General features: G+C 51.8%; 1 protein-coding gene across 1 annotated transcript in view; it reads right to left on the bottom strand.

The window, feature by feature from the left end:
- LOC137306334 (latent-transforming growth factor beta-binding protein 3-like) overlaps nt 1–27,882 on the bottom strand; it is a 160,959-nt gene that overhangs the window by 48,734 nt on the left and 84,343 nt on the right. The window contains exons 5-9 of the mRNA XM_067975482.1: nt 15,663–15,746; nt 12,858–12,980; nt 6,245–6,403; nt 4,198–4,389; nt 2,460–2,476 (exon numbers count right to left, since the gene is read on the bottom strand). Of these exons, the coding sequence (XP_067831583.1) occupies nt 2,460–2,476; nt 4,198–4,389; nt 6,245–6,403; nt 12,858–12,980; nt 15,663–15,746 (575 nt within the window). The remainder of the gene's footprint in view (nt 1–2,459; nt 2,477–4,197; nt 4,390–6,244; nt 6,404–12,857; nt 12,981–15,662; nt 15,747–27,882) is intronic.

Here is a 27,882-nt window from a genome sequence, read left to right as displayed (position 1 = left end):
AGAGGTGGAATGAAGAGGAGGGAGGGAGAGGGTTAGAGAGGGGGAATGAAGAGGAGGGAGGGAGAGGGTTAGAGAGGTGGAATGAAGAGGAGGGAGGGAGAGGGTTAGAGAGGGGGAATGAAGAGGAGGGAGGGAGAGGGTTAGAGAGGTGGAATGAAGAGGAGGGAGGGAGAGGGTTAGAGAGGGGGAATGAAGAGGAGGGAGGGAGAGGGTTAGAGAGGTGGAATGAAGAGGAGGGAGGGAGAGGGTTAGAGAGGGGGAATGAAGAGGAGGGAGGGAGAGGGTTAGAGAGGGGGAATGAAGAGGAGGGAGGGAGAGGGTTAGAGAGGGGGAATGAAGAGGAGGGAGGGAGATGGTTAGAGAGGGGGGAATGAAGAGGAGGGAGGGAGAGGGTTAGAGAGGTGGAATGAAGAGGAGGGAGGGAGAGGGTTAGAGAGGTGGAATGAAGAGGAGGGAGGGAGAGGGTTAGAGAGGTGGAATGAAGAGGAGGGAGGGAGAGGGTTAGAGAGGTGGAATGAAGAGGAGGGAGGGAGAGGGTTAGAGAGGGGGAATGAAGAGGAGGGAGGGAGAGGGTTAGAGAGGTGGAATGAAGAGGAGGGAGGGAGAGGGTTAGAGAGGGGGAATGAAGAGGAGGGAGGGAGAGGGTTAGAGAGGGGGAATGAAGAGGAGGGAGGGAGAGGGTTAGAGAGGGGGAATGAAGAGGAGGGAGGGAGAGGGTTAGAGAGGTGGAATGAAGAGGAGGGAGGGAGAGGGTTAGAGAGGGGGAATGAAGAGGAGGGAGGGAGAGGGTTAGAGACGGGGAATGAAGAGGAGGGAGGGAGAGGGTTAGAGAGGGGGAATGAAGAGGAGGGAGGGAGAGGGTTAGAGAGGGGGAATGAAGAGGAGGGAGGGAGAGGGTTAGAGAGGGGGAATGAAGAGGAGGGAGGGAGAGGGTTAGAGAGGTGGAATGAAGAGGAGGGAGGGAGAGGGTTAGAGAGGGGGAATGTAGAGGAGGGAGGGAGAGGGTTAGAGAGGTGGAATGAAGAGGAGGGAGGGAGAGGGTTAGAGAGGGGGAATGAAGAGGAGGGAGGGAGAGGGTTAGAGACGGGGAATGAAGAGGAGGGAGGGAGAGGGTTAGAGAGGGGGAATGAAGAGGAGGGAGGGAGAGGGTTAGAGAGGGGGAATGAAGAGGAGGGAGGGAGAGGGTTAGAGAGGGGGAATGAAGAGGAGGGAGGGAGAGGGTTAGAGAGGGGGAATGAAGAGGAGGGAGGGAGAGGGTTAGAGAGGGGGAATGAAGAGGAGGGAGGGAGAGGGTTAGAGAGGGGGAATGAAGAGGAGGGAGGGAGAGGGTTAGAGACGGGGAATGAAGAGGAGGGAGGGAGAGGGTTAGAGAGGGGGAATGAAGAGGAGGGAGGGAGAGGGTTAGAGAGGGGGAATGAAGAGGAGGGAGGGAGAGGGTTAGAGAGGGGGAATGAAGAGGAGGGAGGGAAAGGGTTAGAGAGGGGGAATGAAGAGGAGGGAGGGAGAGGGTTAGAGAGGGGGAATGAAGAGGAGGGAGGGAGAGGGTTAGAGAGGTGGAATGAAGAGCAGGGAGAGAGAGGGTTAGAGAGGGGGAATGAAGAGGAGGGAGGGAGAGGGTTAGAGAGGGGGAATGAAGAGGAGGGAGGGAGAGGGTTAGAGAGGTGGAATGAAGAGGAGGGAGGGAGAGGGTTAGAGAGGGGGAATGAAGAGGAGGGAGGGAGAGGGTTAGAGAGGTGGAATGAAGAGGAGGGAGGGAGAGGGTTAGAGACGGGGAATGAAGAGGAGGGAGGGAGAGGGTTAGAGAGGGGGAATGAAGAGGAGGGAGGGAGAGGGTTAGAGACGGGGAATGAAGAGGAGGGAGGGAGAGGGTTAGAGAGGGGGAATGAAGAGGAGGGAGGGAGAGGGTTAGAGAGGGGGAATGAAGAGGAGGGAGGGAGAGGGTTAGAGAGGGGGAATGAAGAGGAGGGAGGGAGAGGGTTAGAGAGGGGGAATGAAGAGGAGGGAGGGAGAGGGTTAGAGAGGGGGAATGAAGAGGAGGGAGGGAGAGGGTTAGAGAGGGGGAATGAAGAGGAGGGAGGGAGAGGGTTAGAGAGGGGGAATGAAGAGGAGGGAGGGAGAGGGTTAGAGAGGGGGAATGAAGAGGAGGGAGGGAGAGGGTTAGAGAGGGGGAATGAAGAGGAGGGAGGGAGAGGGTTAGAGAGGGGGAAAGATAAAATCCAGATATCAGGTTAATAGCTGGAAACAAATGCTTGTGAAAAGTGAATTAATGGTCCCGATTCCATGGTAACGGTGAGGACACTGGGTTATTATATTCGCAACTGAGGGCTCTTGGTCAGGATGGCATTTCTGTATCTAACTCTTGAGCTTTCACTGATTGGCCACCCCTTTACTACAAGCAGTTCGATCATAAAACACTGAGGGAAGTTTAACATTCAATACTTTACAGATCGTCGACTTACCAATGTGATCGTGGAAGCTGTGAGGAGATAAAGAGAGACACAGTTACTACAGTCCCGTCACTGTGTGTGGGGGAATCACAGACACAGACCCCCCGTCCCATCACTGTGTGTGGGGGAATCACAGACACAGACCCCCCGTCCCATCACTGTGTGTGGGGGAATCACAGACACAGACCCCCCGTCCCATCACTGTGTGGGGGGGAATCACAGACACAGACCCCTGTCCCATCACTGTGTGTGGGGGGAATCACAGACACAGACCCCCCGTCCCATCACTGTGTGTGTGGGAATCACAGACACAGACCCCCCGTCCCATCACTGTGTGTGGGGGAATCACAGACACAGACCCCCGTCCCATCACTGTGTGTGGGGGAATCACAGACACAGACCCCCCGTCCCATCACTGTGTGTGGGGGAATCACAGACACAGACCCCCGTCCCATCACTGTGTGTGGGGGAATCACAGACACAGACCCCCCGTCCCATCACTGTGTGTGGGGGGAATCACAGACACAGACCTCCCCGTCCCATCACTGTGTGTGTGGGGGAATCACAGACACAGACCCCCCGTCCCATCACTGTGTGTGTGGGAATCACAGACACAGACCCCCCGTCCCATCACTGTGTGTGGGGGAATCACAGACACAGACCCCCCGTCCCATCACTGTGTGTGGGGGAATCACAGACACAGACCCCCCGTCCCATCACTGTGTGTGTGGGGGAATCACAGACACAGACCCCCCCGTCCCATCACTGTGTGGGGGGAATCACAGACACAGACCCCCTGTCCCATCACTGTGTGTGGGGGGAATCACAGACACAGACCCCCCGTCCCATCACTGTGTGTGTGGGGGAATCACAGACACAGACCCCCTGTCCCATCACTGTGTGTGTGGGGGAATCACAGACACAGACCCCCTGTCCCATCACTGTGTGTGGGGGAATCACAGACACAGACCCCCCGTCCCATCACTGTGTGTGTGGGGGAATCCCAGACACAGACCCCCCCGTCCCATCACTGTGTGGGGGGAATCACAGACACAGACCCCCTGTCCCATCACTGTGTGTGGGGGGAATCACAGACACAGACCCCCCGTCCCATCACTGTGTGTGTGGGGGAATCACAGACACAGACCCCCTGTCCCATCACTGTGTGTGTGGGGGAATCACAGACACAGACCCCCTGTCCCATCACTGTGTGTGGGGGAATCACAGACACAGACCCCCCGTCCCATCACTGTGTGGGGGGGGGAATCACAGACACAGACCCCCCGTCCCATCACTGTGTGTGTGGGGGGGAATCACAGACACAGACCCCCCGTCCCGTCACTGTGTGTGTGTGGGGGAATCACAGAGAGACCCGCATCCATCCCTGTGTGAGCAGGACTCCCGAGAGAGGCCATGAACAGGCCGTTGTTTGGGATTGTGGACCCAGTGAATGAGTAATCCCTGACTGCTATTGCTCCATTCATTATATCTTTCGGACACTAGCGACTGTCCATGATGTACCCGTCTGCAGGTTAACGCTAACCCTAACACATCCAGTGGTCTAAACTCGTTTCATGTTGGAACTTAACAGTCAGCAAAGGTGGGAGAGTCTATACCCCCACCTCTCCGGTCCAGATTCCAACAGTGACACTAACACCACTTGCCCTATAATGGACACTGCCCATCCAGCACTGGCAGGGTGGTGTAGAGGGGAGCCCTCCCCTGACATATGATTACAGCTCATACAAACCCTCGCCGTAGTCCTTGGAATGTGCATCGTGTGCGCTGGAAGTGGGCACGGAGACCGGCACCTGGATTATCCTGGCCTTGCCATCCGGATCGATCCGGACCGTGATGCTGCTGCCCGGTGGGATACTGATCTTCTGGTGGGAGCTGGAGAAGTGATAGCCCATTCCGGCCGGGCACGTCTCCTGAAACTCGGCTTCGGCAGACAGACAAGGAAAAGGGTTAACAATTCGCTCAGGGCTAACGAAGCAGTGCTCTGACGCACAGCGAAGGGCATTTTCCCAAGAAATCACTGAACTGGCACGGGCAAATCCAGCCTAAAATCACAGGACTTGGTGGAAAGGACGGGGAATGCTTTGGGAGTGGTCGAGGCCCAGGACATTGCATCTTTTAAGGGTAAACTAGATGAACATTTGAAGCAGAGGGAGATTCAAGGTTTTGGAGAGAGAGCAGGGCAGTGGGGTGAGTTTGGGGATTGATACAGGACCATAGGGAGAGAGTGGGGCAGTGGGATTAGTTTGGGGATTGATACAGGACCATAGGGAGAGAGTGGGGCAGTGGGATTAGTTTGGGGAGAGAGTGGGGCAGTGGGATTAGTTTGGGGATTGATACAGGACCATAGGGAGAGAGTGGGGCAGTGGGATTAGTTTGGGGAGAGAGTGGGGCAGTGGGATTAGTTTGGGATTGATACAGGGCTATGGGGAGAGAGCGGGGCAGTGGGATTAGTTTGGGATTGATACAGGGCTATGGGGAGAGAGCGGGGCAGTGGGATTAGTTTGGGATTGATACAGGGCGATGGGGAGAGAGTGGGGCAGTGGGATTAGTTTGGGATTGATACAGGGCTATGGGGAGAGAGCGGGGCAGTGGGATTAGTTTGGGATTGATACAGGGCTATGGGGAGAGAGCGGGGCAGTGGGATTAGTTTGGGATTGATACAGGACTACGGGGAGAAAGCGGGGCAGTGGGATTAGTTTGGGGACTGATACAGGGCCATAGGGAGAGAGCGAGGCAGTGGGATTAGTTTGGGATTGATACAGGGCCATAGGGAGAGAGCGGGGCAGTGGGATTAGTTTGGGATTGATACAGGGCTATGGGGAGAGAGTGGGGCAGTGGGATTAGTTTGGGATTGATACAGGGCTATGGGGAGAGAGCGGGGCAGTGGGATTAGTTTGGGATTGATACAGGGCTATGGGGAGAGAGCGGGGCAGTGGGATTAGTTTGGGATTGATACAGGACTATGGGGAGAGAGCGGGGCAGTGGGATTAATTTGGGATTGATACAGGGCTATGGGGAGAGAGTGGGGCAGTGGGATTAGTTTGGGGATTGATACAGGACTATGGGGAGAGAGTGGGGCAGTGGGATTAGTTTGGGATTGATACAGGTCTATGGGGAGAGAGTGGGGCAGTGGGATTAGTTTGGGATTGATACAGGGCTATGGGGAGAGAGTGGGGCAGTGGGATTAGTTTGGGGATTGATACAGGTCTATGGGGAGAGAGTGGGGCAGTGGGATTAGTTTGGGGATTGATACAGGACGATGGGGAGAGAGCGGGGCAGTGGGATTAGTTTCAAGTACCACTCCAGAGACCTGAGCACAAAGACTCTAGGCTGACATTCCAGTACAGTACTGAGGGAGGTGCCGTCTTTCGGATGAGACGTTAAACCGAGGCCCCGTCTGCCCCTCTCAGGTGGACGTAAAAGATCCCACGGCCACTATTGGAAGAAGAGCAGGGGGAGTTCTCCCCGGTGTCCTGGGGCCGATATTTATCCCTCAACCAACATCACTAAAAATAGATCATCTGCTCATTTACCACATTGCTGTTTGTGGGATCTTGCTGTGCTCAAATTGGTTACTGTGTTTCCGACATTACAGCAGTGACTACACTTCAAAAGTACCTCATTGGCTGTAAAGCGCTTTGGGCCGTCTGGAGGATGTGCAAGGTGCTGTATAAATGCAGGTCTTTCTTTCCTCCGAGAACCTGGGTAATTCTGGCGTCCATTTGACATTTAGTGGGTGATGGGGAATGAGGGGGCGCAGTGGGTTAATCACCTACCTGTTCCAGGGATGGGGCAGGGGTCACAGTCGGACCCCCACGCTTTCCCCACCGTGCAGCAGCAGATCTGTTTGCTCAGCTCTCCGCCCAGTGCGTACGCACACTGCTTCTCGGGGTTCACCAGGAGGTAACACGGCCCCTTCTCCACCGACTTCGCCACTGGACAGGAGGCACAAACACACCTCAATCACTCAACGGCTGATATATCCCACACCCCCCCACTGTAACACTGCTATAACCCACATCCCCCACTGTAACACTGGTATAACCCACACACCCCCACTGTAACACTGGTATAACCCACACCCCCCCAATGTAACACTGGTATAACCCACACCCCCCACTGTAACACTGGTATAACCCACACACCCCCACTGTAACACTGGTATAACCCACACCCCCCCACTGTAACACTGGTATAACCCACACCCCCCCACTGTAACACTGGTATAACCCACACACCCCCACTGTAACACTGGTATAACCCACACACCCTCACTGTAACACTGATATAACCCACCCACCCCCCACTGTAACACTGGTATAACCAACCCACCCCCCACTGTAACACTGGTATAACCCACCCCCCCACTGTAACACTGGTATAACCCCCCCCCCCCACTTTAACACTGGTATAACCCACACCCCCCCACTGTAACACTGGTATAACCCACACCCCCCCACTGTAACACTGGTATAACCCACACACCCCCACTGTAACACTGGTATAACCCCCCCCCCCCACTGTAACACTGGTATAACCCACACCCTCCCACTGCAACACTGGTATAACCCACACACCCCCACTGTAACACTGGTATAACCCACACCCTCCCACTGCAACACTGGTATAACCCCCCCCCCCCACTGTAACACTGGTATAACCCACACCCTCCCACTGTAACACTGGTATAACCCACACACCCCCACTGTAACACTGGTATAACCCACACCCCCCCACTGTAACACTGGTATAACCCACACACCCCACTGTAACACTGGTATAACCTACACCCCCCTCACTGTAACACTGGTATAACCCACACCCCCCACTGTAACACTGGTATAACCCACCCCCCCCCCACTGTAACACTGGTATAACCCACACCCCGCACTGTAACACTGGTATAACCCACACCCCCCACTGTAACACTGGTATAACCCACCCCCCCCCCACTGTAACACTGGTATAACCCACACCCCGCACTGTAACACTGGTATAACCCACACCCCCCTCACTGTAACACTGGTATAACCCACACCCCCCTCACTGTAACACTGGTATAACCCACCACCCCCCACTGTAACACTGGTATAACCCACACCCCCCTCACTGTAACACTGGTATAACCCACCACCCCCCACTGTAACACTGGTATAACCCACACCCCCCTCACTGTAACACTGGTATAACCCACCACCCCCCACTGTAACACTGGTATAACCCACCACCCCCCACTGTAACACTGGTATAACCCACACCCCCCTCACTGTAACACTGGTATAACCCTCCCCCCCCAATGTAACACTGATATATCCCACACCCCTCACTGTAACACTGATATACCCCACACCCCTCACTGTAACACTGATATACCCCACACCCCTCACTGTAACACTGATATACCCCACACCCCTCACTGTAACACTGATATACCCCACACCCCGCACTGTAACACTGATATACCCCACACCCCTCACTGTAACACTGATATACCCCACACCCCTCACTGTAACACCGATATACCCCACACCCCTCTCTGTAACACTGATATATCCCACACCCCTCACTGTAACACTGATATACCCCACACCCCGCACTGGAACACTGATATACCCCACACCCCTCACTGTAACACTGATATACCCCACACCCCGCACTGTAACACTGATATACCCCACACCCCGCACTGTAACACTGATATACCCCACACCCCTCACTGTAACACTGATATACCCCAAACCCCTCACTGTAACACTGATATACCCCACACCCCTCACTGTAACACTGATATACCCCACACCCCCCACTGTAACACTGATATACCCCACACCCCTCACTGTAACACTGATATACCCCACACCCCTCACTGTAACACTGATATACCCCACACCCCCCACTGTAACACTGATATACCCCACACCCCTCACTGTAACACTGATATACCCCACACCCCGCACTGTAACACTGATATACCCCAAACCCCTCACTGTAACACTGATACACCCCACACCCCTCACTGTAACTCTGATATACCCCACAACCCTCACTGTAATACTGATATACCCCACACCCCTCACTGTAACACTGATATACCCCACACCCCTCACTGTAACACTGATATACCCCACACCCTCACTGTAACACTGATATACCCCACACCCCTCACTGTAACACTGATATACCCCACACCCCTCACTGTAACACTGATATACCCCACACCCCTCACTGTAACACTGATATACCCCACACCCCTCACTGTAAGTGTGATATACCCCACAACCCTCACTGTAATACTGATATACCCCACACCCCTCACTGTAACACTGATATACCCCACACCCCTCACTGTAACACTGATATACCCCACACCCCTCACTGTAACACTGATATACCCCACACCCCTCACTGTAACACTGATATAACCCACATCCCTCACTGTAACTCTGATATACCCCACAACCCTCACTGTAATACTGATATACCCCACACCCCTCACTGTAACACTGATATACCCCACACCACTCACTGTAACACTGATATACCCCACACCCCGCACTGTAACACTGATATACCCCACACCCCTCACTGTAACACTGATATAACCCACATCCATCACTGTAACACTGATATACCCCACACCCCTCACTATAACACTGATATAACCCACATCCCTCACTGTAACACTGATATACCCCACACCCCTCACTGTAACACTGATATAGCCCACACCCCTCACTGTAACACTGATATACCCCACACCCCTCACTGTAACACCGATATACCCCACACCCCTCACTGTAACACCGATTTACCCCACACCCCTCACTGTAACACTGATATACCCCACACCCCTCACTGTAACACTGATATACCCCACACCCCTCACTGGAACACTGATATACCCCACACCCCTCACTGTAACACTGATATACCCCACACCCCTCACTGTAACACTGATATACCCCACACCCCTCACTGTAACACTGATATACACCACACCCCTCACTGTAACACTGATATACCCCACACCCCTCACTGTAACACCGATATACCCCACACCCCTCACTGTAACACCGATATACCCCGCACCCCTCACTGTAACACTGATATACCCCACACCCCTCACTGTAACATCGATATACCCCACACCCCTCACTGTAACACTGATATATCCCACACCCCTCACTGTAACACCGATTTACCCCACACCCCTCACTGTAACACTGATATACCCCACACCCCTCACTGTAACACTGATATGCCCCACACCCCGCACTGTAACACTGATATACCCCACACCCCTCACTGTAACACTGATATAACCCACACCCCTCACTGTAACACTGATATACCCCACACCCCTCACTGCAACACTGATATACCCCACACCCCTCACTGTAACACTGATATACCCCACACACCTCACTGTAACACTGATATACCCCACACCCCTCACTGTAACACTGATATACCCCGCACCCCTCACTGTAACACTGATATACCCCACACCCTGCACTGTAACACTGATATACCCCACACCCCTCACTGTAACACTGATATACCCCACACCCCTCACTGTAACACTGATATACCCCACACCCCGCACTGTAACACTGATATACCCCACACCCCTCACTGGAACACTGATGTACCCCACACCCCTCACTGTAACACTGATATACCCCACACCCCTCACTGTAACACTGATATACCCCACACCCCTCACTGTAACACTGATATACCCCACACCCCGCAATGTAACACTGATATACCCCACACCCCTCACTGTAACACTGATATACCCCACACCCCTCACTGTAACACTGATATACCCCACACCCCTCACTGTAACACTGATATACCCCACACCCCTCACTGTAACACCCCTCACTGTAACACTGATATACCCAACACCCCTCACTGTAACACTGATATACCCCACACCCCTCACTGTAACACTGATATACCCCACACCCCTCACTGTAACACTGATATACCCCACACCCCTCACTGTAACACTGATATACCCAACACCCCTCACTGTAACACTCTGATATACCCCACACCCCTCACTGTAACACTGATATACCCCACACCCCTCACTGTAACACTGATATACCCCACACCCCTCACTGTAACACTGATATACCCAACACCCCTCACTGTAACACTCTGATATACCCCACACCCCTCACTGTAACACTGATATACCCCACACCCCGCACTTTAACACTGATATACCCCACACCACTCACTGTAACACTGATATACCCCACACCCCTCACTGTAACACTGATATACCCCACACCCCTCACTGTAACACTGATATACCCCACACCCCTCACTGTAACACTGATATAACCCACATCCCTCACTGTAACACTGATATACCCCACACCCCTCACTGTAACACTGATATACCCCACACCCCTCACTGTAACACTGATATACCCAACACCCCTCACTGTAACACTGATATACCCCACAACCCTCACTGTAATACTGATATACCCCACACCCCTCACTGTAACACTGATATACCCCACACCCCTCACTGTAACACTGATATACCCCACACCACTCACTGTAACACTGATATACCCCACACCCCGCACTTTAACACTGATATACCCCACACCACTCACTGTAACACTGATATACCCCACACCCCTCACTGTAACACTGATATACCCCACACCCCTCACTGTAACACTGATATACCCCACACCCCTCACTGTAACACTGATATAACCCACATCCCTCACTGTAACACTGATATACCCCACACCCCTCACTGTAACACTGATATACCCCACACCCCTCACTGTAACACTGATATACCCAACACCCCTCACTGTAACACTGATATACCCCACACCCCTCACTGTAACACTGATATACCCCACACCCCTCACTGCAACACTGATATACCCCACACCCCTCACTGTAACACTGATATACCCCACACCCCTCACTGTAACACTGATATACCCCACACCCCTCACTGTAACACCGATATACCCCACACCCCTCACTGTAACACCGATATACTCCGCACCCCTCACTGTAACACTGATATACCCCACACCCCTCACTGTAACATCGATATACCCCACACCCCTCACTGTAACACTGATATATCCCACACCCCTCACTGTAACACCGATTTACCCCACACCCCTCACTGTAACACTGATATACCCCACACCCCTCACTGTAACACTGATATGCCCCACACCTCGCACTGTAACACTGATATACCCCACACCCCTCACTGTAACACTGATATAACCCACACCCCTCACTGTAACACTGATATACCCCACACCCCTCACTGTAACACTGATATACCCCACACCCCTCACTGTAACACTGATATACCCCACACCCCTCACTGTAACACTGATATACCCCACACCCCTCACTGTAACACTGATATACCCCACACCCCGCACTGTAACACTGATATACCCCACACCCCTCACTGTAACACTGATATACCCCACACCCCTCACTGTAACACTGATATACCCCACACCCCTCACTGTAACACTGATATACCCCGCACCCCTCACTGTAACACTGATATACACCACACCCCGCACTGTAACACTGATATACCCCACACCCCTCACTGTAACACTGATATACCCCACACCCCTCACTGTAACACTGATATACCCCACACCCCGCACTGTAACACTGATATACCCCACACCCCTCACTGTAACACTGATATACCCCACACCCCTCACTGTAACACTGATATACCCCACACCCCTCACTGGAACACTGATATAACCCACACCCCTCACTGGAACACTGATGTACCCCACACCCCTCACTGTAACACCGATTTACCCCACACCCCTCACTGCAACACCGATATACCCCACACCCCTCACTGTAACACTGATATACCCCACACCCCTCACTGTAACACTGATATACCCCACACCCCTCACTGGAACACTGATGTACCCCACACCCCTCACTGTAACACCGATTTACCCCACACCCCTCACTGTAACACTGATATACCCCACACCCCTCACTGGAACACTGATGTACCCCACACCCCTCACTGTAACACCGATTTACCCCACACCCCTCACTGTAACACTGATATACCCCACACCCCTCACTGTAACACTGATATACCCCACACCCCTCACTGTAACACTGATATACCCCACACCCCTCACTGTAACACTGATATACCCCACACCCCTCACTGTAACACTGATATACCCCACACCCCTCACTGGAACACTGATATAACCCACACCCCTCACTGTAACACTCTGATATACACTGAACGGCTGAGTGTACCACATGAGGCCGCAGCCAACGTGTACCTTTGACCCCCGGAGTCCTGATCACACTTACTGATACAGTGCGTCCGCGACGGTCCCATTGTGTAGCCAGGCTTGCAAGCACAACGGAAGCTCCCCTGAGTGTTGAGACACTCTGCATTCTGACAGACTCCCTGCATCAGGCACTCGTTAATATCTGGATGGAGCAGAAAGAGTGAGGGGGGAGGGAGAGAGAGGGGGGGAGGGAGAGAGAGAGAGAGGGGGTGGGAGAGAGAGAGGGGGGGAGAGCGAGAGAGAGAGGGGGAGAGGGAGCGAGGGGGGAGGGAGCAGGAGAGAGAGAGGATGGGAGAGGGAGAGAGAGAGGGGGGGAGAGGGAGAGAGGGGGGAGGGAGAGAGAGAGAGAGGGGGTGGGAGAGAGAGAGGGGGGGAGAGGGAGAGAGGGAGGGGGTGGGAGAGAGAGAGGGGGGAGGGAGAGAGGGGGAGAGAGAGAGAGAGGGGGTGGGAGAGAGAGAGGGGGAGAGGGAGAGAGAGAGGGGGAGAGGGGGTGGGAGAGAGAGAGGGGGGGAGAGAGAGAGAGAGAGGGGTTGGGAGAGAGAGAGAGAGGGGGTGGGAGAGAGAGAGGAGGAGAGGGAGAGAGGGGGGAGAGAGAGAGAGAGAGGGGGTGAGGGAGAGAGAGAGGGGGAGAGGGGGTGGGAGAGAGAGAGGGGAGAGGGAGAGAGGGGGGGGAGAGAGAGAGAGGGGGTGGAAGAGAGAAAGGGGGGAGAGGGAGAGAGAGAGAGAGGGGGAAGGAGAGAGGGGGGAGAGAGAGAGGGGGTGGAAGAGAGAGAGGGGCAGAGAGAGAGAGGGGGGAGAGAGAGATGGGGAGAGAAAGAGAGCGAGAGAGGGGGGAGAGAGAGAGGGGGAGAGAGAGAGAGAGGGGAGAGAAAAAGAGAGGAGGAGAGAGAGGGGGGAGAGAAAGAGAGAGAGGGGGAGAGGGAGAGGGGGGGAGAGAAAGAGAGTGACAGAGAGGGGAAGAGAGAGGGGATAGAGAGAGAGAGTGAGGGGAGAGAAAGAGAGAGGAGGAGAGAGAGGGGCGAGAGAAAGAGGGGGAGGGAGAGGGAGTGAGTGGGAGAGAAAGAGGGGAGGAGAGTGAGAACGGGAGAGAGAGGGAGGGGGAGAGAGCGGGAGGGGGAGAGAGAGGGGGAGAGGAGTGAGGGGAGAGAAAGAGAGAGAGAGGGAGAGAGGGACAGTAAGAGAGAGAGGGAGAGAGAATGGAAAAGAGAGAGGAGGAAGAGAGAGATAGAGGGGGAGAGAGAGAGAGAGAGAGAGAGAGAAAGAGAGAGTGGGAGAGAGAAGGGGAGAGAGAGAGCAAAGAGAGAGATAGAGGGGCCGTGAGAGTGAGAGAGAGAGAGAGAGAGAGAGAATGGGAGAGAGAGGGGGAGAGAGAGAGAGGGGGAGAGAGAGAGAGATGGAGAGAGAGAGGGAGCAAAGAGAGAGGGAGGGGGAGAGAGAGATGCAGTTATTTTACACTCTGTGTTCCCAGCTGGCTCACTGTATGTCGGTCGCTGTTTGGAGTGCACCAACGGGTATATCACAATGGGAATTAAAGCTGCCACTTGTGCAGTTCTGAACTGGACAGTGCTGACTTTGAGCGATGTGTCCAGAAATGTGAAGCAGACATCAGTGGGCTGATTTTCTGAGTTTGCCACGCTGGCGAGGAGCCAGCAAACGTCAGAAATCGGCTCTCAAATGTCATAGTTCCATTCAAGTCCCACTCCAGAGACTTGAGCCCCATAATCCAGACCGACACTCCCAGTGTCAGTACTGAGGGAGCGCCGCACTGTGGGAGGGTCAGTACTGAGGGAGCGCCGCACTGTCGGAGGGTCAGTACTGAGGGAGCGCCGCACTGTCGGAGGGTCAGTACTGAGGGAGCGCCGCACTGTCGGAGGGTCAGTACTGAGGGAGCGCCGCACTGTCGGAGGGTCAGTACTGAGGGAGCGCCGCACTGTCGGAGGGTCAGTACTGAGGGAGTGCCGCACTGTCGGAGGGTCGGTACTGAGGGAGCGCCGCACTGTCGGAGGTGCCGTCTTTCGGATGAGACGTTAAACCGAGGCCCCGTCTGCCCCTCTCGGGTGGATGTAAAAGATCCCACGGTCTCTATTGGGAGTTCTCCCCGGTGTCCTGGGGCCGATATTTATCCCTCAACCCACATCACTAAAAAACAGATGATCTGCTCATCATCACGTTGCTGTTTGTGGGATCTTGCTGTGCGCAAATCGGCTGCCGCAATTCCTACATTACAACAGTGGCCGCACTTCAAAAGTACCTCATTGGCTGTGAAGCGTTTTGGGACATCCTGAGGTGGTGAAAGGCGCTATATAAATGCAGGTCTTTCTTCTTCAGGAGGGACCAACAGCTGGGCTTGCAATTATCCTCTGGACCCAGGCAGACAATAACTTTATCCAGGGTTCCTGTTCCTGACTGCTATCCAGGGAGCCCTGCCGTCAAGTGCCCTTGAACTGCAGGTCAGCACACCTCGTCTCTGCTCACCCACGAAGAATGGGCCCTGAGGTGGGTAGCCCAGCGCCCGAGGAACCTGTACCCCGTCCCTCCACTTCCCACCACCCCCCCCCTGCTCAGTGAGAGACGGAACTTTCAGAGGGGGGGGGCGAAGGAAGTGCATCTTTGAAATCCAGAATGACTAAAATCTCCGCCTCACGAGGCAAAGGAAGCAACGTTTCGATCGCACCTCAGGACATCCCAGAGCCTTTCACCGACGGACTGAGGGTCGAAACCTGGGACTTTCCTGGTCTGCGTTGCCCGGTGCGCACACACCAGGCGATGTACACGACCAGGCGGAGGATCGAATAGGCTGGGAGAATTATCCACCGTCACTTACCTTGGCAGTGAGTGCTGTTGAGTCTCTTGTAGCCCTGGGGACACTCCACTCCACCAGTGATTCCGGTCTTTGGGTCAGCCAAGTCTAAGGAGGAAGACGGAACAGTGGTTTGATTCGGTGCCATCGATCTCAAACGTTAACCCTGTTTCTCTCTCCACGGATGCTGCCCGGCCTGCTGAGCGTTTCCAGCATTTTCCGGATTTTATTTCACGTTTCCAGATAGGCGGTATTTTCGCTTTTGTAATCTGGCGTCTCTCGTCCCTCCTAAAACCTCAAGTCTGCTGCGCGAGGCACCCCGCCCTTCCTTCTCGCTGGATCGTCACTGGGCGCACTTTTTTCATGGATCAACCCTACCATCTCGCCCGTATCCCCCAACCCCATTGCTCTCCAGAAACACGTTGCGTTGTCTCTGTGACCCCCCCTATTGCAGAACTCCCAAACTTCCGAGGCTCAGAGAAACAACGAGCTCTCCGCTCTTGTCCCTCCGTCCTGCTCACTCTTCCTCCGCCCTTCACTCACTGGAGTCGGTGGAGAGACGTGTGACAGGCGGCTTCGCCAAAAATTACCGCTCTGGCGTTGAAATCGAGACTCGCCGCTACCGTCTCCGGTTGTAACTCGTTCGTTAGGGCCTTGGCGCTTTGGGATTGCTCCCATCCCTCGGTCGTCCCTTCCTCCTACAATCCAGGGGCCTGTGACGTCAGCCGACCAGTACTCCCTGCTTTACCTCATCTTCCCTCCTGCTCTTTGCCTGCCCCCTCCCTCCACCCCACCAACTGGCACTTTGCACAATGAAACAGCCGGGGGGCTCCCGAGTCTCGGTGCCAATCGAGTCCAGAAAACTGCCGATTCCAACCTAACGCGGTGAAGGCAAACGTGCAAGGAGCATTCCCTGGGCGATGGCGGGGGGGGGCGCCTGGGTTGGGATGATTGAGCTGTTGGGGGCAGTGCCACCCGTGTTCTTGTTACCAAGATGAGCGCCAGGGTCTCCTGCCCCTGATTGCTAGCTGGGGTCTGCCCCTTTGGGAAGTTTGAGCAAGTGTGTGCACGTGGGACTAGCAGTGGATGGGGCTCCGCTCTGATACCCTCCAAATAGCCAGAGGGCATTCACCGCCTGGGGGTAGTCACACGGACAATGACCACAAGAGGGCCGGCCCACACCCACACAACCAAAGCCCCGCCTGAGGGATATACGGAGAGAAGGCAGGTAGAGTGCGGACGATCCATCAGAGAGGGGCAAGACTCTTGGGTCTAATGGTCCTATCCCGTTCCAGAAAATTCTTATGGGCCACTGCCTCTACAGGGCCTTTCACGGCCTCAGGACGTCCCAAAGCGCTTTACAGCCAATGAAGTACTTTTGAAGTGTGGTCACTGTTGGTAACGTAGGAAAGGAAAGAAAGGGAGATAATTAAAAACAATCCCCACCCCCGTTAAAAAAAAAAAGAGCAGACAGATACAGGGGCGGCCGTGGCTTGACTAAAATGAAGGATTAATTTATTCGGGTCTTTCAGGGATTTTAACAAACACCAGCGGAGCCCTCGTGGAAACGCACGGAACAAAAGGCCTTGAAACGGGCCTGAGGTTTCCGATCTATGATCCGACATCGAGCTCCGTCTTTACTGCGAGTGGCAGGCTAACGCAAGACTGCTTTCAGCGTGAAGAGACTTCCAGCCAGCAATGCGGTCAAAACCCCCACATGTGACTAAAAAAAAAACATCCACTTGGGCCAACAAAAACTAAAGGATGTTACTGCTGGGAAAGGCAGGAACCAATGGGCCATGAAAGAGCCTTTCCAATGGCTGACGTCCAAGCTCTCAGTTCCCATATTCAGGCCCACACCCACTCGCTCTGGCTCAAGCAGAGGTATTCTGTTATTTGAACCCAGGATGTGCCCCATCTGTTCTCTCATCCACAAACTGAAAATTTAATGGTATTTTCATGCTTTGACGGAGCACACGCCCAATCGGCTGTAGCCCAAACCTCCAGTTCGACAAAGTTACTGGGTTTCTCCTGTCTCTGCTTTCCTTCTTGCTCTCTTCTCTCCCCCCCCCCGCCACCGCCCTCTCTCCTTTGCCCTCATTCTCGTTCAATTCCTCTCTCTCTGCTCTTCCCCTCCACCGCACAGTGTTCAGTTCCATTCGCAACCCCTCAGATAATGAATCAGTCCGAGCCCGCATGCAGCAAGACCTGGACAACTTCCAGGCTTGGGCTGATAAGTGGCAAGTAACATTCGCGCCAGATAAGTGCCAGGCAATGACCATCTCCAACAAGAGAGAGTCTAACCACCTCCCCTTGACATTCAACGGCATTACCATCGCCGAATCCCCCACCATCAACATCCTGGGGGGTCACCATTGACCAGAAACTTAACTGGACCAGCCATATAAATACTGTGGCTACGAGAGCAGGTCAGAGGCTGGGTATTCTGCGGCGAGTGACTCACCTCCTGACTCCCCAAAGGCTTTCCACCATCTACAAGGCACAAGTCAGGAGTGTGATGGAATACTCTCCACTTGCCTGGATGAGTGCAGCTCCAACAACACTCAAGAAGCTCGACACCATCCAAGATAAAGCAGCCCGCTTGATTGGCACCCCATCCACCACCCTAAACATTCACTCCCTTCACCACCGGAGCACTGTGGCTGCAGTGTGTACCATCCACAGGATGCACTGCAGCAACTCGCCAAGGCTTCTTCGACAGCACCTCCCAAACCCGCGACCTCTACCACCTGGAAGGACAAGAGCAGCAGGCACATGGGAACAACACCACCTGCACGTTCCCCTCCAAGTCACACACCATCCCGACTTGGAAATATATCGCCGTTCCTTCATCGTCACTGGGTCAAAATCCTGGAACTCCCTTCCTAACAGCACTGTGGGAGAACCGTCACCACACGGACTGCAGCGGTTCAAGAAGGCGGCTCACCACCACCTTCTCAAGGGCAATTAGGGATGGGCAATAAATGCCGGCCTCGCCAGCGACGCCCACATCCCGTGAACGAATAAAAAAATAAATTTTAAAAATCTCTTTTCCCTGCTGATTCCATCGTCTCATTTCCCCCGCTGTCCTGCCAGAGGTCGGTCAGCGGCTGTCGCTGGCCGCTTCAGGACAGTGCCTGCGCTTCGGGGACGGGAGATCGAATCGCCACGCCGTTCCACACTGGTAGGTGCCGACGCATTAGTGTAGCGGAGAATCACGAGCGAGGTGCCACAGGCACTAAAAAAAAGCCATGGAGTAGGGCCGTGCTCTGGTTATGGTCCTGGGATAGCAACTCGGGGGGCTAAAGGTTGAAATCCCCCTCGAGGCCAGTTGTGACATTGAATGAGCTTAAAAACCTGACTGGTTCACTAATGTCTTTCAGGGAATTGACCCTGTAACCTCCAACCAGTCTGGCCTACGTGTGACTCCAGTCCCACACTGTGTGGTTGACTCTTAACGCAAGCCACTCAGTTGTACAAACGATCACCATTGAAGAAGGTTTCAGATAGAGAGATATAACAGGAGTTTTATAATGTGAGTGGGGTGTAACAGAGAGAGTTATAACTGTCCATCTGACCACCTGTCCTCCTGACCATCTGACCACCTGTCCATCTGACCACCTGTCCATCTGAGCACCTGTCCATCTGACCACCTGTCCTCCTGACCATCTGTCCTCCTGACCATCTGACCACCTGTCCATCTGACCATCTGACCATCTGTCCATCTGACCACCTGTCCATCTGACCATCTGACCATCTGTCCTCCTGTCCATCTGACCACCTGTCCTCCTGACCATCTGAACACCTGTCCATCTGACCACCTGTCCATCTGACCACCTGTCCATCTGACCACCTGTCCTCCTGACCATCTGTCCTCCTGACCATCTGACCACCTGTCCATCTGACCATCTGTCCTCCTGACCATCTGACCACCTGTCCATCCAACCACTTGTCTATCTGACCATCTGACCATCTGACCATCTGACCATCTGACCATCTGTCCTCCTGTCCTCCTGACCACCTGTCCTCCTGTCCATCTGACCACCTGTCCATCTGACCACCTGTCCATCTGATCCCGGAATCAGTGAGAATCAGTCTGTGTGATCCCGGAATCAGTGAGAATCAGTCTGTGTGATCCCGGAATCAGTCTGTGTGATCCTGGAATCAGTGAGAATCAGTCTGTGTGATCCTGGAATCAGTGAGAATCAGTCTGTGTGATCCCGGAATCAGTGAGAATCAGTCTGTGTGATCCCGGAATCAGTGAGAATCAGTCTGTGTGATCCCGGAATCAGTGAGAATCAGTCTGTGTGATCCCGGAATCAGTGAGAATCAGTCTGTGTGATCCCGGAATCAGTGAGAATCAGTCTGTGTGATCCCGGAATCAGTGAGAATCAGTCTGTGTGATCCCGGAATCAGTGAGAATCAGTCTGTGTGATCCTGGAATCAGTGAGAATCAGTCTGTGTGATCCTGGAATCAGTGAGAATCAGTCTGTGTGATCCTGGAATCAGTGAGAATCAGTCTGTGTGATCCCGGAATCAGTGAGAATCAGTCTGTGTGATCCCAGAATCAGTGAGAATCAGTCTGTGTGATCCTGGAATCAGTGAGAATCAGTCTGTGTGATCCTGGAATCAGTGACAATCAGTCTGTGTGATCTTGGAATCAGTGACAATCAGTCTGTGTGATCCCAGAATCAGTCTGTGTGATCCTGGAATCAGTGAGAATCAGTCTGTGTGATCCTGGAATCAGTCTGTGTGATCCTGGAATCAGTGAGAATCAGTCTGTGTGATCCCGGAATCAGTGAGAATCAGTCTGTGTGATCCTGGAATCAGTCTGTGTGATCCTGGAATCAGTGAGAATCAGTCTGTGTGATCCCGGAATCAGTGAGAATCAGTCTGTGTGATCCTGGAAGCAGTGAGAATCAGTCTGTGTGATCCTGGAATCAGTGAGAATCAGTCTGTGTGATCCTGGAATCAGTGAGAATCAGTCTGTGTGATCCCAGAATCAGTCTGTGTGATCCTGGAATCAGTGAGAATCAGTCTGTGTGATCCCGGAATCAGTGAGAATCAGTCTGTGTGATCCTGGAATCAGTGAGAATCAGTCTGTGTGATCCTGGAATCAGTGAGAATCAGTCTGTGTGATCATGGAATCAGTGAGAATCAGTCTGTGTGATCCTGGAATCAGTGAGAATCAGTCTGTGTGATCCTGGAATCAGTGAGAATCAGTCTGTGTGATCCTGGAATCAGTGAGAATCAGTCTGTGTGATCCTGGAATCAGTCTGTGTGATCCTGGAATCAGTGAGAATCAGTCTGTGTGATCCCGGAATCAGTGAGAATCAGTCTGTGTGATCCTGGAATCAGTCTGTGTGATCCTGGAATCAGTGAGAATCAGTCTGTGTGATCCCGGAATCAGTGAGAATCAGTCTGTGTGATCCTGGAATCAGTGAGAATCAGTCTGTGTGATCCTGGAATCAGTGAGAATCAGTCTGTGTGATCCTGGAATCAGTGAGAATCAGTCTGTGTGATCCCAGAATCAGTCTGTGTGATCCTGGAATCAGTGAGAATCAGTCTGTGTGATCCCGGAATCAGTGAGAATCAGTCTGTGTGATCCTGGAATCAGTGAGAATCAGTCTGTGTGATCCTGGAATCAGTGAGAATCAGTCTGTGTGATCATGGAATCAGTGAGAATCAGTCTGTGTGATCCTGGAATCAGTGAGAATCAGTCTGTGTGATCCTGGAATCAGTGAGAATCAGTCTGTGTGATCCTGGAATCAGTGAGAATCAGTCTGTGTGATCCTGGAATCAATGAGAATCAGTCTGTGTGATCCTGGAATCAGTGAGAATCAGTCTGTGTGATCCCGGAATCAGTGAGAATCAGTCTGTGTGATCCTGGAATCAGTGAGAATCAGTCTGTGTGATCCTGGAATCAGTGAGAATCAGTCTGTGTGATCCCGGAATCAGTGAGAATCAGTCTGTGTGATCCTGGAATCAGTGAGAATCAGTCTGTGTGATACCGGAATCAGTCAGAATTAGTCTGTGTGATCCCAGAATCAGTGAGAATCAGTCTGTGTGATCCCAGAATCAGTCTGTGTGATCCCGAAATCAGTGAGAATCAGTCTGTGTGATCCCGGAATCAGTGAGAATCAGTCTGTGTGATCCCAGAATCAGTGATAATCAGTCTGTGTCATCCTGGAATCAGTCTGTGTGATCCTGAAATCAGTGAGAATCAGTCTGTGTGATGCAGGAATCAGTCTGTGTGATCCTGGAATCAGTGAGAATCAGTCTGTGTGATCCTGGAATCAGTGAGAATCAGTCTGTGTGATCCTGGAATCAGTGAGAATCAGTCTGTGTGATCCCGGAATCAGTGAGAATCAGTCTGTGTGATCCCGGAATCAGTGAGAATCAGTCTGTGCGATCCCAGAATCAGTGAGAATCAGTCTGTGTGATGCTGGAATCAGTCTGTGTGATCCTGGGATCAGTGAGAATCAGTCTGTGTGATCCCGGAATCAGTCTGTGTGATCCTGGAATCAGTCTGTGTGATCCTGGAATCAGTGAGAATCAGTCTGTGTGATCCTGGAATCAGTGAGAATCAGTCTGTGTGATCCCGGAATCAGTCTGTGTGATCCTGGAATCAGTGAGAATCAGTCTGTGTGATCCTGGAATCAGTGAGAATCAGTCTGTGTGATCCCGGAATCAGTGAGAATCAGTCTGTGTGATCCTGGAATCAGTGAGAATCAGTCTGTGTGATCCCGGAATCAGTGAGAATCAGTCTGTGTAATCCCGGAATCAGTCTGTGTGATCCTGGAATCAGTGAGAATCAGTCTGTGTGATCCTGGAATCAGTGAGAATCAGTCTGTGTGATCCTGGAATCAGTGAGAATCAGTCTGTGTGATCCCGGAATCAGTGAGAATCAGTCTGTGTGATCCTGGAATCAGTGAGAATCAGTCTGTGTGATCCCAGAATCAGTGAGAATCAGTCTGTGTGATCCTGGAATCAGTCTGTGTGATCCTGGAATCAGTGAGAATCAGTCTGTGTGATCCCGGAATCAGTGAGAATCAGTCTGTGTGATCCTGGAATCAGTGAGAATCAGTCTGTGTGATCCTGGAATCAGTGAGAATCAGTCTGTGTGATCCCGGAATCAGTGAGAATCAGTCTGTGTGATCCTGGAATCAGTCTGTGTGATCCTGGAATCAGTGAGAATCAGTCTGTGTGATCCCAGAATCAGTGAGAATCAGTCTGTGTGATCCCGGAATCAGTGAGAATCAGTCTGTGTGATCCCGGAATCAGTGAGAATCAGTCTGTGTGATCCCGGAATCAGTGAGAATCAGTCTGTGTGATCCTGGAATCAGTGAGAATCAGTCTGTGTGATCCTGGAATCAGTGAGAATCAGTCTGTGTGATCCTGGAATCAGTGAGAATCAGTCTGTGTGATCCTGGAATCAGTGAGAATCAGTCTGTGTGATCCTGGAATCAGTGAGAATCAGTCTGTGTGATCCTGGAATCAGTGAGAATCAGTCTGTGTGATCCTGGAATCAATGAGAATCAGTCTGTGTGATCCTGGAATCAGTGAGAATCAGTCTGTGTGATCCCGGAATCAGTGAGAATCAGTCTGTGTGATCCTGGAATCAGTGAGAATCAGTCTGTGTGATCCTGGAATCAGTGAGAATCAGTCTGTGTGATCCCGGAATCAGTGAGAATCAGTCTGTGTGATCCTGGAATCAGTGAGAATCAGTCTGTGTGATCCCGGAATCAGTCAGAATTAGTCTGTGTGATCCCAGAATCAGTGAGAATCAGTCTGTGTGATCCTGAAATCAGTGAGAATCAGTCTGTGTGATCCCGGAATCAGTGAGAATCAGTCTGTGTGATCCCAGAATCAGTGATAATCAGTCTGTGTGATCCTGGAATCAGTCTGTGTGATCCTGAAATCAGTGAGAATCAGTCTGTGTGATGCAGGAATCAGTCTGTGTGATCCTGGAATCAGTGAGAATCAGTCTGTGTGATCCTGGAATCAATTAGAATCAGTCTGTGTGATCCTGGAATCAGTGAGAATCAGTCTGTGTGATCCCGGAATCAGTGAGAATCAGTCTGTGTGATCCTGGAATCAGTGAGAATCAGTCTGTGTGATCCTGGAATCAGTGAGAATCAGTCTGTGTGATCCCGGAATCAGTGAGAATCAGTCTGTGTGATCCTGGAATCAGTGAGAATCAGTCTGTGTGATCCCGGAATCAGTGAGAATCAGTCTGTGTGATCCCGGAATCAGTGAGTATCAGTCTGTGTGATCCTGGAATCAGTGAGAATCAGTCTGTGTGATCCTGGAATCAGTGAGAATCAGTCTGTGTGATCCTGGAATCAGTCTGTGTGATCCTGGAATCAGTGAGAATCAGTCTGTGTGATCCTGGAATCAGTGAGAATCAGTCTGTGTGATCCTGGAATCAGTGAGAATCAGTCTGTGTGATCCCAGAATCAGTCTGTGTGTTCCTGGAATCAGTGAGAATCAGTCTGTGTGATCCCAGAATCAGTCTGTGTGATCCTGGAATCAGTGAGAATCAGTCTGTGTGATCCTGGAATCAGTGAGAATCAGTCTGTGTGATCCTGGAATCAGTGAGAATCAGTCTGTGTGATCCCAGAATCAGTCTGTGTGATCCTGGAATCAGTGAGAATCAGTCTGTGTGATCCCGGAATCAGTGAGAATCAGTCTGTGTGATCCTGGAATCAGTGAGAATCAGTCTGTGTGATCCAGGAATCAGTGAGAATCAGTCTGTGTGATCCCGGAATCAGTGAGAATCAGTCTGTGTGATCCCGGAATCAGTGAGAATCAGTCTGTGTGATCCTGGAATCAGTGAGAATCAGTCTGTGTGATCCTGGAATCAGTGAGAATCAGTCTGTGTGATCCCGGAATCAGTGAGAATCAGTCTGTGTGATCCCGGAATCAGTGAGAATCAGTCTGTGTGATCCCGGAATCAGTGAGAATCAGTCTGTGTGATCCTGGAATCAGTGAGAATCAGTCTGTGTGATCCCCGAATCAGTCTGTGTGATCCTGGAATCAGTGAGAATCAGTCTGTGTGATCCTGGAATCAGTCTGTGTGATCCTGGAATCAGTGAGAATCAGTCTGTGTGATCCTGGAATCAGTGAGAATCAGTCTGTGTGAACCTGGAATCAGTGAGAATCAGTCTGTGTGATCCTGGAATCAGTGAGAATCAGTCTGTGTGATCCCGGAATCAGTCAGAATTAGTCTGTGTGATCCCAGAATCAGTGAGAATCAGTCTGTGTGATCCCAGAATCAGTCTGTGTGATCCTGAAATCAGTGAGAATCAGTCTGTGTGATCCCGGAATCAGTGAGAATCAGTCTGTGTGATCCCAGAATCAGTGATAATCAGTCTGTGTGATCCTGGAATCAGTCTGTGTGATCCTGAAATCAGTGAGAATCAGTCTGTGTGATCCAGGAATCAGTCTGTGTGATCCTGGAATCAGTGAGAATCAGTCTGTGTGATCCTGGAATCAATTAGAATCAGTCTGTGTGATCCTGGAATCAGTGAGAATCAGTCTGTGTGATCCCGGAATCAGTGAGAATCAGTCTGTGTGATCCTGGAATCAGTCTGTGTGATCCTGGAATCAGTGAGAATCAGTCTGTGTGATCCCGGAATCAGTGAGTATCAGTCTGTGTGATCCAGGAATCAGTGAGAATCAGTCTGTGTGATCCTGGAATCAGTGAGAATCAGTCTGTGTGATCCTGGAATCAGTCTGTGTGATCCTGGAATCAGTGAGAATCAGTCTGTGTGATCCTGGAATCAGTGAGAATCAGTCTGTGTGATCCTGGAATCAGTGAGAATCAGTCTGTGTGATCCCAGAATCAGTCTGTGTGATCCTGGAATCAGTGAGAATCAGTCTGTGTGATCCCAGAATCAGTCTGTGTTATCCTGGAATCAGTGAGAATCAGTCTGTGTGATCCTGGAATCAGTGAGAATCAGTCTGTGTGATCCTGGAATCAGTGAGAATCAGTCTGTGTGATCCCAGAATCAGTCTGTGTGATCCTGGAATCAGTGAGAATCAGTCTGTGTGATCCCGGAATCAGTGAGAATCAGTCTGTGTGATCCTGGAATCAGTGAGAATCAGTCTGTGTGATCCTGGAATCAGTGAGAATCAGTCTGTGTGATCCTGGAATCAGTGAGAATCAGTCTGTGTGATCCTGGAATCAGTGAGAATCAGTCTGTGTGATCCCGGAATCAGTGAGAATCAGTCTGTGTGATCCTGGAATCAGTGAGAATCAGTCTGTGTGATCCTGGAATCAGTGAGAATCAGTCTGTGTGATCCCGGAATCAGTGAGAATCAGTCTGTGTGATCCCGGAATCAGTGAGAATCAGTCTGTGTGATCCCGGAATCAGTGAGAATCAGTCTGTGTGATCCCTGAATCAGTGAGAATCAGTCTGTGTGATCCCGGAATCAGTGAGAATCAGTCTGTGTGATCCTGGAATCAGTGAGAATCAGTCTGTGTGATCCTGGAATCAGTCTGTGTGATCCTGGAATCAGTGAGAATCAGTCTGTGTGATCCTGGAATCAGTCTGTGTGATCCTGGAATCAGTGAGAATCAGTCTGTGTGATCCTGGAATCAGTGAGAATCAGTCTGTGTGAACCTGGAATCAGTGAGAATCAGTCTGTGTGATCCCGGAATCAGTGAGAATCAGTCTGTGTGATCCCGGAATCAGTGAGAATCAGTCTGTGTGATCCTGGAATCAGTCTGTGTGATCCTGGAATCAGTGAGAATCAGTCTGTGTGATCCCGGAATCAGTCTGTGTGATCCTGGAATCAGTCTGTGTGATCCTGGAATCAGTGAGAATCAGTCTGTGAGATCCTGGAATCAGTGAGAATCAGTCTGTGTGATCCCGGAATCAGTCTGTGTGATCCTGGAATCAGTGAGAATCAGTCTGTGTGATCCTGGAATCAGTGAGAATCAGTCTGTGTGATCCTGGAATCAGTGAGAATCAGTCTGTGTGATCCCGGAATCAGTGAGAATCAGTCTGTGTGATCCCGGAATCAGTGAGAATCAGTCTGTGTGATCCCGGAATCAGTGAGAATCAGTCTGTGTGATCCTGGAATCAGTGAGAATCAGTCTGTGTGATCCCCGAATCAGTCTGTGTGATCCTGGAATCAGTGAGAATCAGTCTGTGTGATCCCAGAATCAGTCTGTGTGATCCTGGAATCAGTGAGAATCAGTCTGTGTGATCCTGGAATCAGTGAGAATCAGTCTGTGTGATCCCGGAATCAGTGAGAATCAGTCTGTGTGATCCCGGAATCAGTGAGAATCAGTCTGTGCGATCCCAGAATCAGTGAGAATCAGTCTGTGTGATCCTGGAATCAGTCTGTGTGATCCTGGGATCAGTGAGAATCAGTCTGTGTGATCCCGGAATCAGTCTGTGTGATCCTGGAATCAGTCTGTGTGATCCTGGAATCAGTGAGAATCAGTCTGTGTGATCCTGGAATCAGTGAGAATCAGTCTGTGTTATCCTGGAATCAGTCTGTGTGATCCTGGAATCAGTGAGAATCAGTCTGTGTGATCCTGGAATCAGTGAGAATCAGTCTGTGTGATCCCGGAATCAGTGAGAATCAGTCTGTGTGATCCTGGAATCAGTGAGAATCAGTCTGTGTGATCCCGGAATCAGTGAGAATCAGTCTGTGTGATCCCGGAATCAGTCTGTATGATCCTGGAATCAGTGAGAATCAGTCTGTGTGATCCTGGAATCAGTGAGAATCAGTCTGTGTGATCCTGGAATCAGTGAGAATCAGTCTGTGTGATCCCGGAATCAGTGAGAATCAGTCTGTGTGATCCTGGAATCAGTGAGAATCAGTCTGTGTGATCCCAGAATCAGTGAGAATCAGTCTGTGTGATCCTGGAATCAGTCTGTGTGATCCTGGAATCAGTGAGAATCAGTCTGTGTGATCCCGGAATCAGTGAGAATCAGTCTGTGATCCTGGAATCAGTGAGAATCAGTCTGTGTGATCCTGGAATCAGTGAGAATCAGTCTGTGTGATCCCGGAATCAGTGAGAATCAGTCTGTGTGATCCCGGAATCAGTCTGTGTGATCCTGGAATCAGTGAGAATCAGTCTGTGTGATCCCAGAATCAGTGAGAATCAGTCTGTGTGATCCTGGAATCAGTGAGAATCAGTCTGTGTGATCCCGGAATCAGTGAGAATCAGTCTGTGTGATCCTGGAATCAGTGAGAATCAGTCTGTGTGATCCCAGAATCAGTG

The sequence above is a fragment of the Heptranchias perlo genome, chromosome 43 (assembly GCF_035084215.1).
Source record: "Heptranchias perlo isolate sHepPer1 chromosome 43, sHepPer1.hap1, whole genome shotgun sequence".
In the NCBI taxonomy this organism is placed as follows: Eukaryota; Metazoa; Chordata; class Chondrichthyes; order Hexanchiformes; family Hexanchidae; genus Heptranchias; species Heptranchias perlo.
The sequence above is the reverse complement of the archived record's forward strand: the minus strand, read 5'-3'. Positions and strand labels throughout refer to the sequence as shown.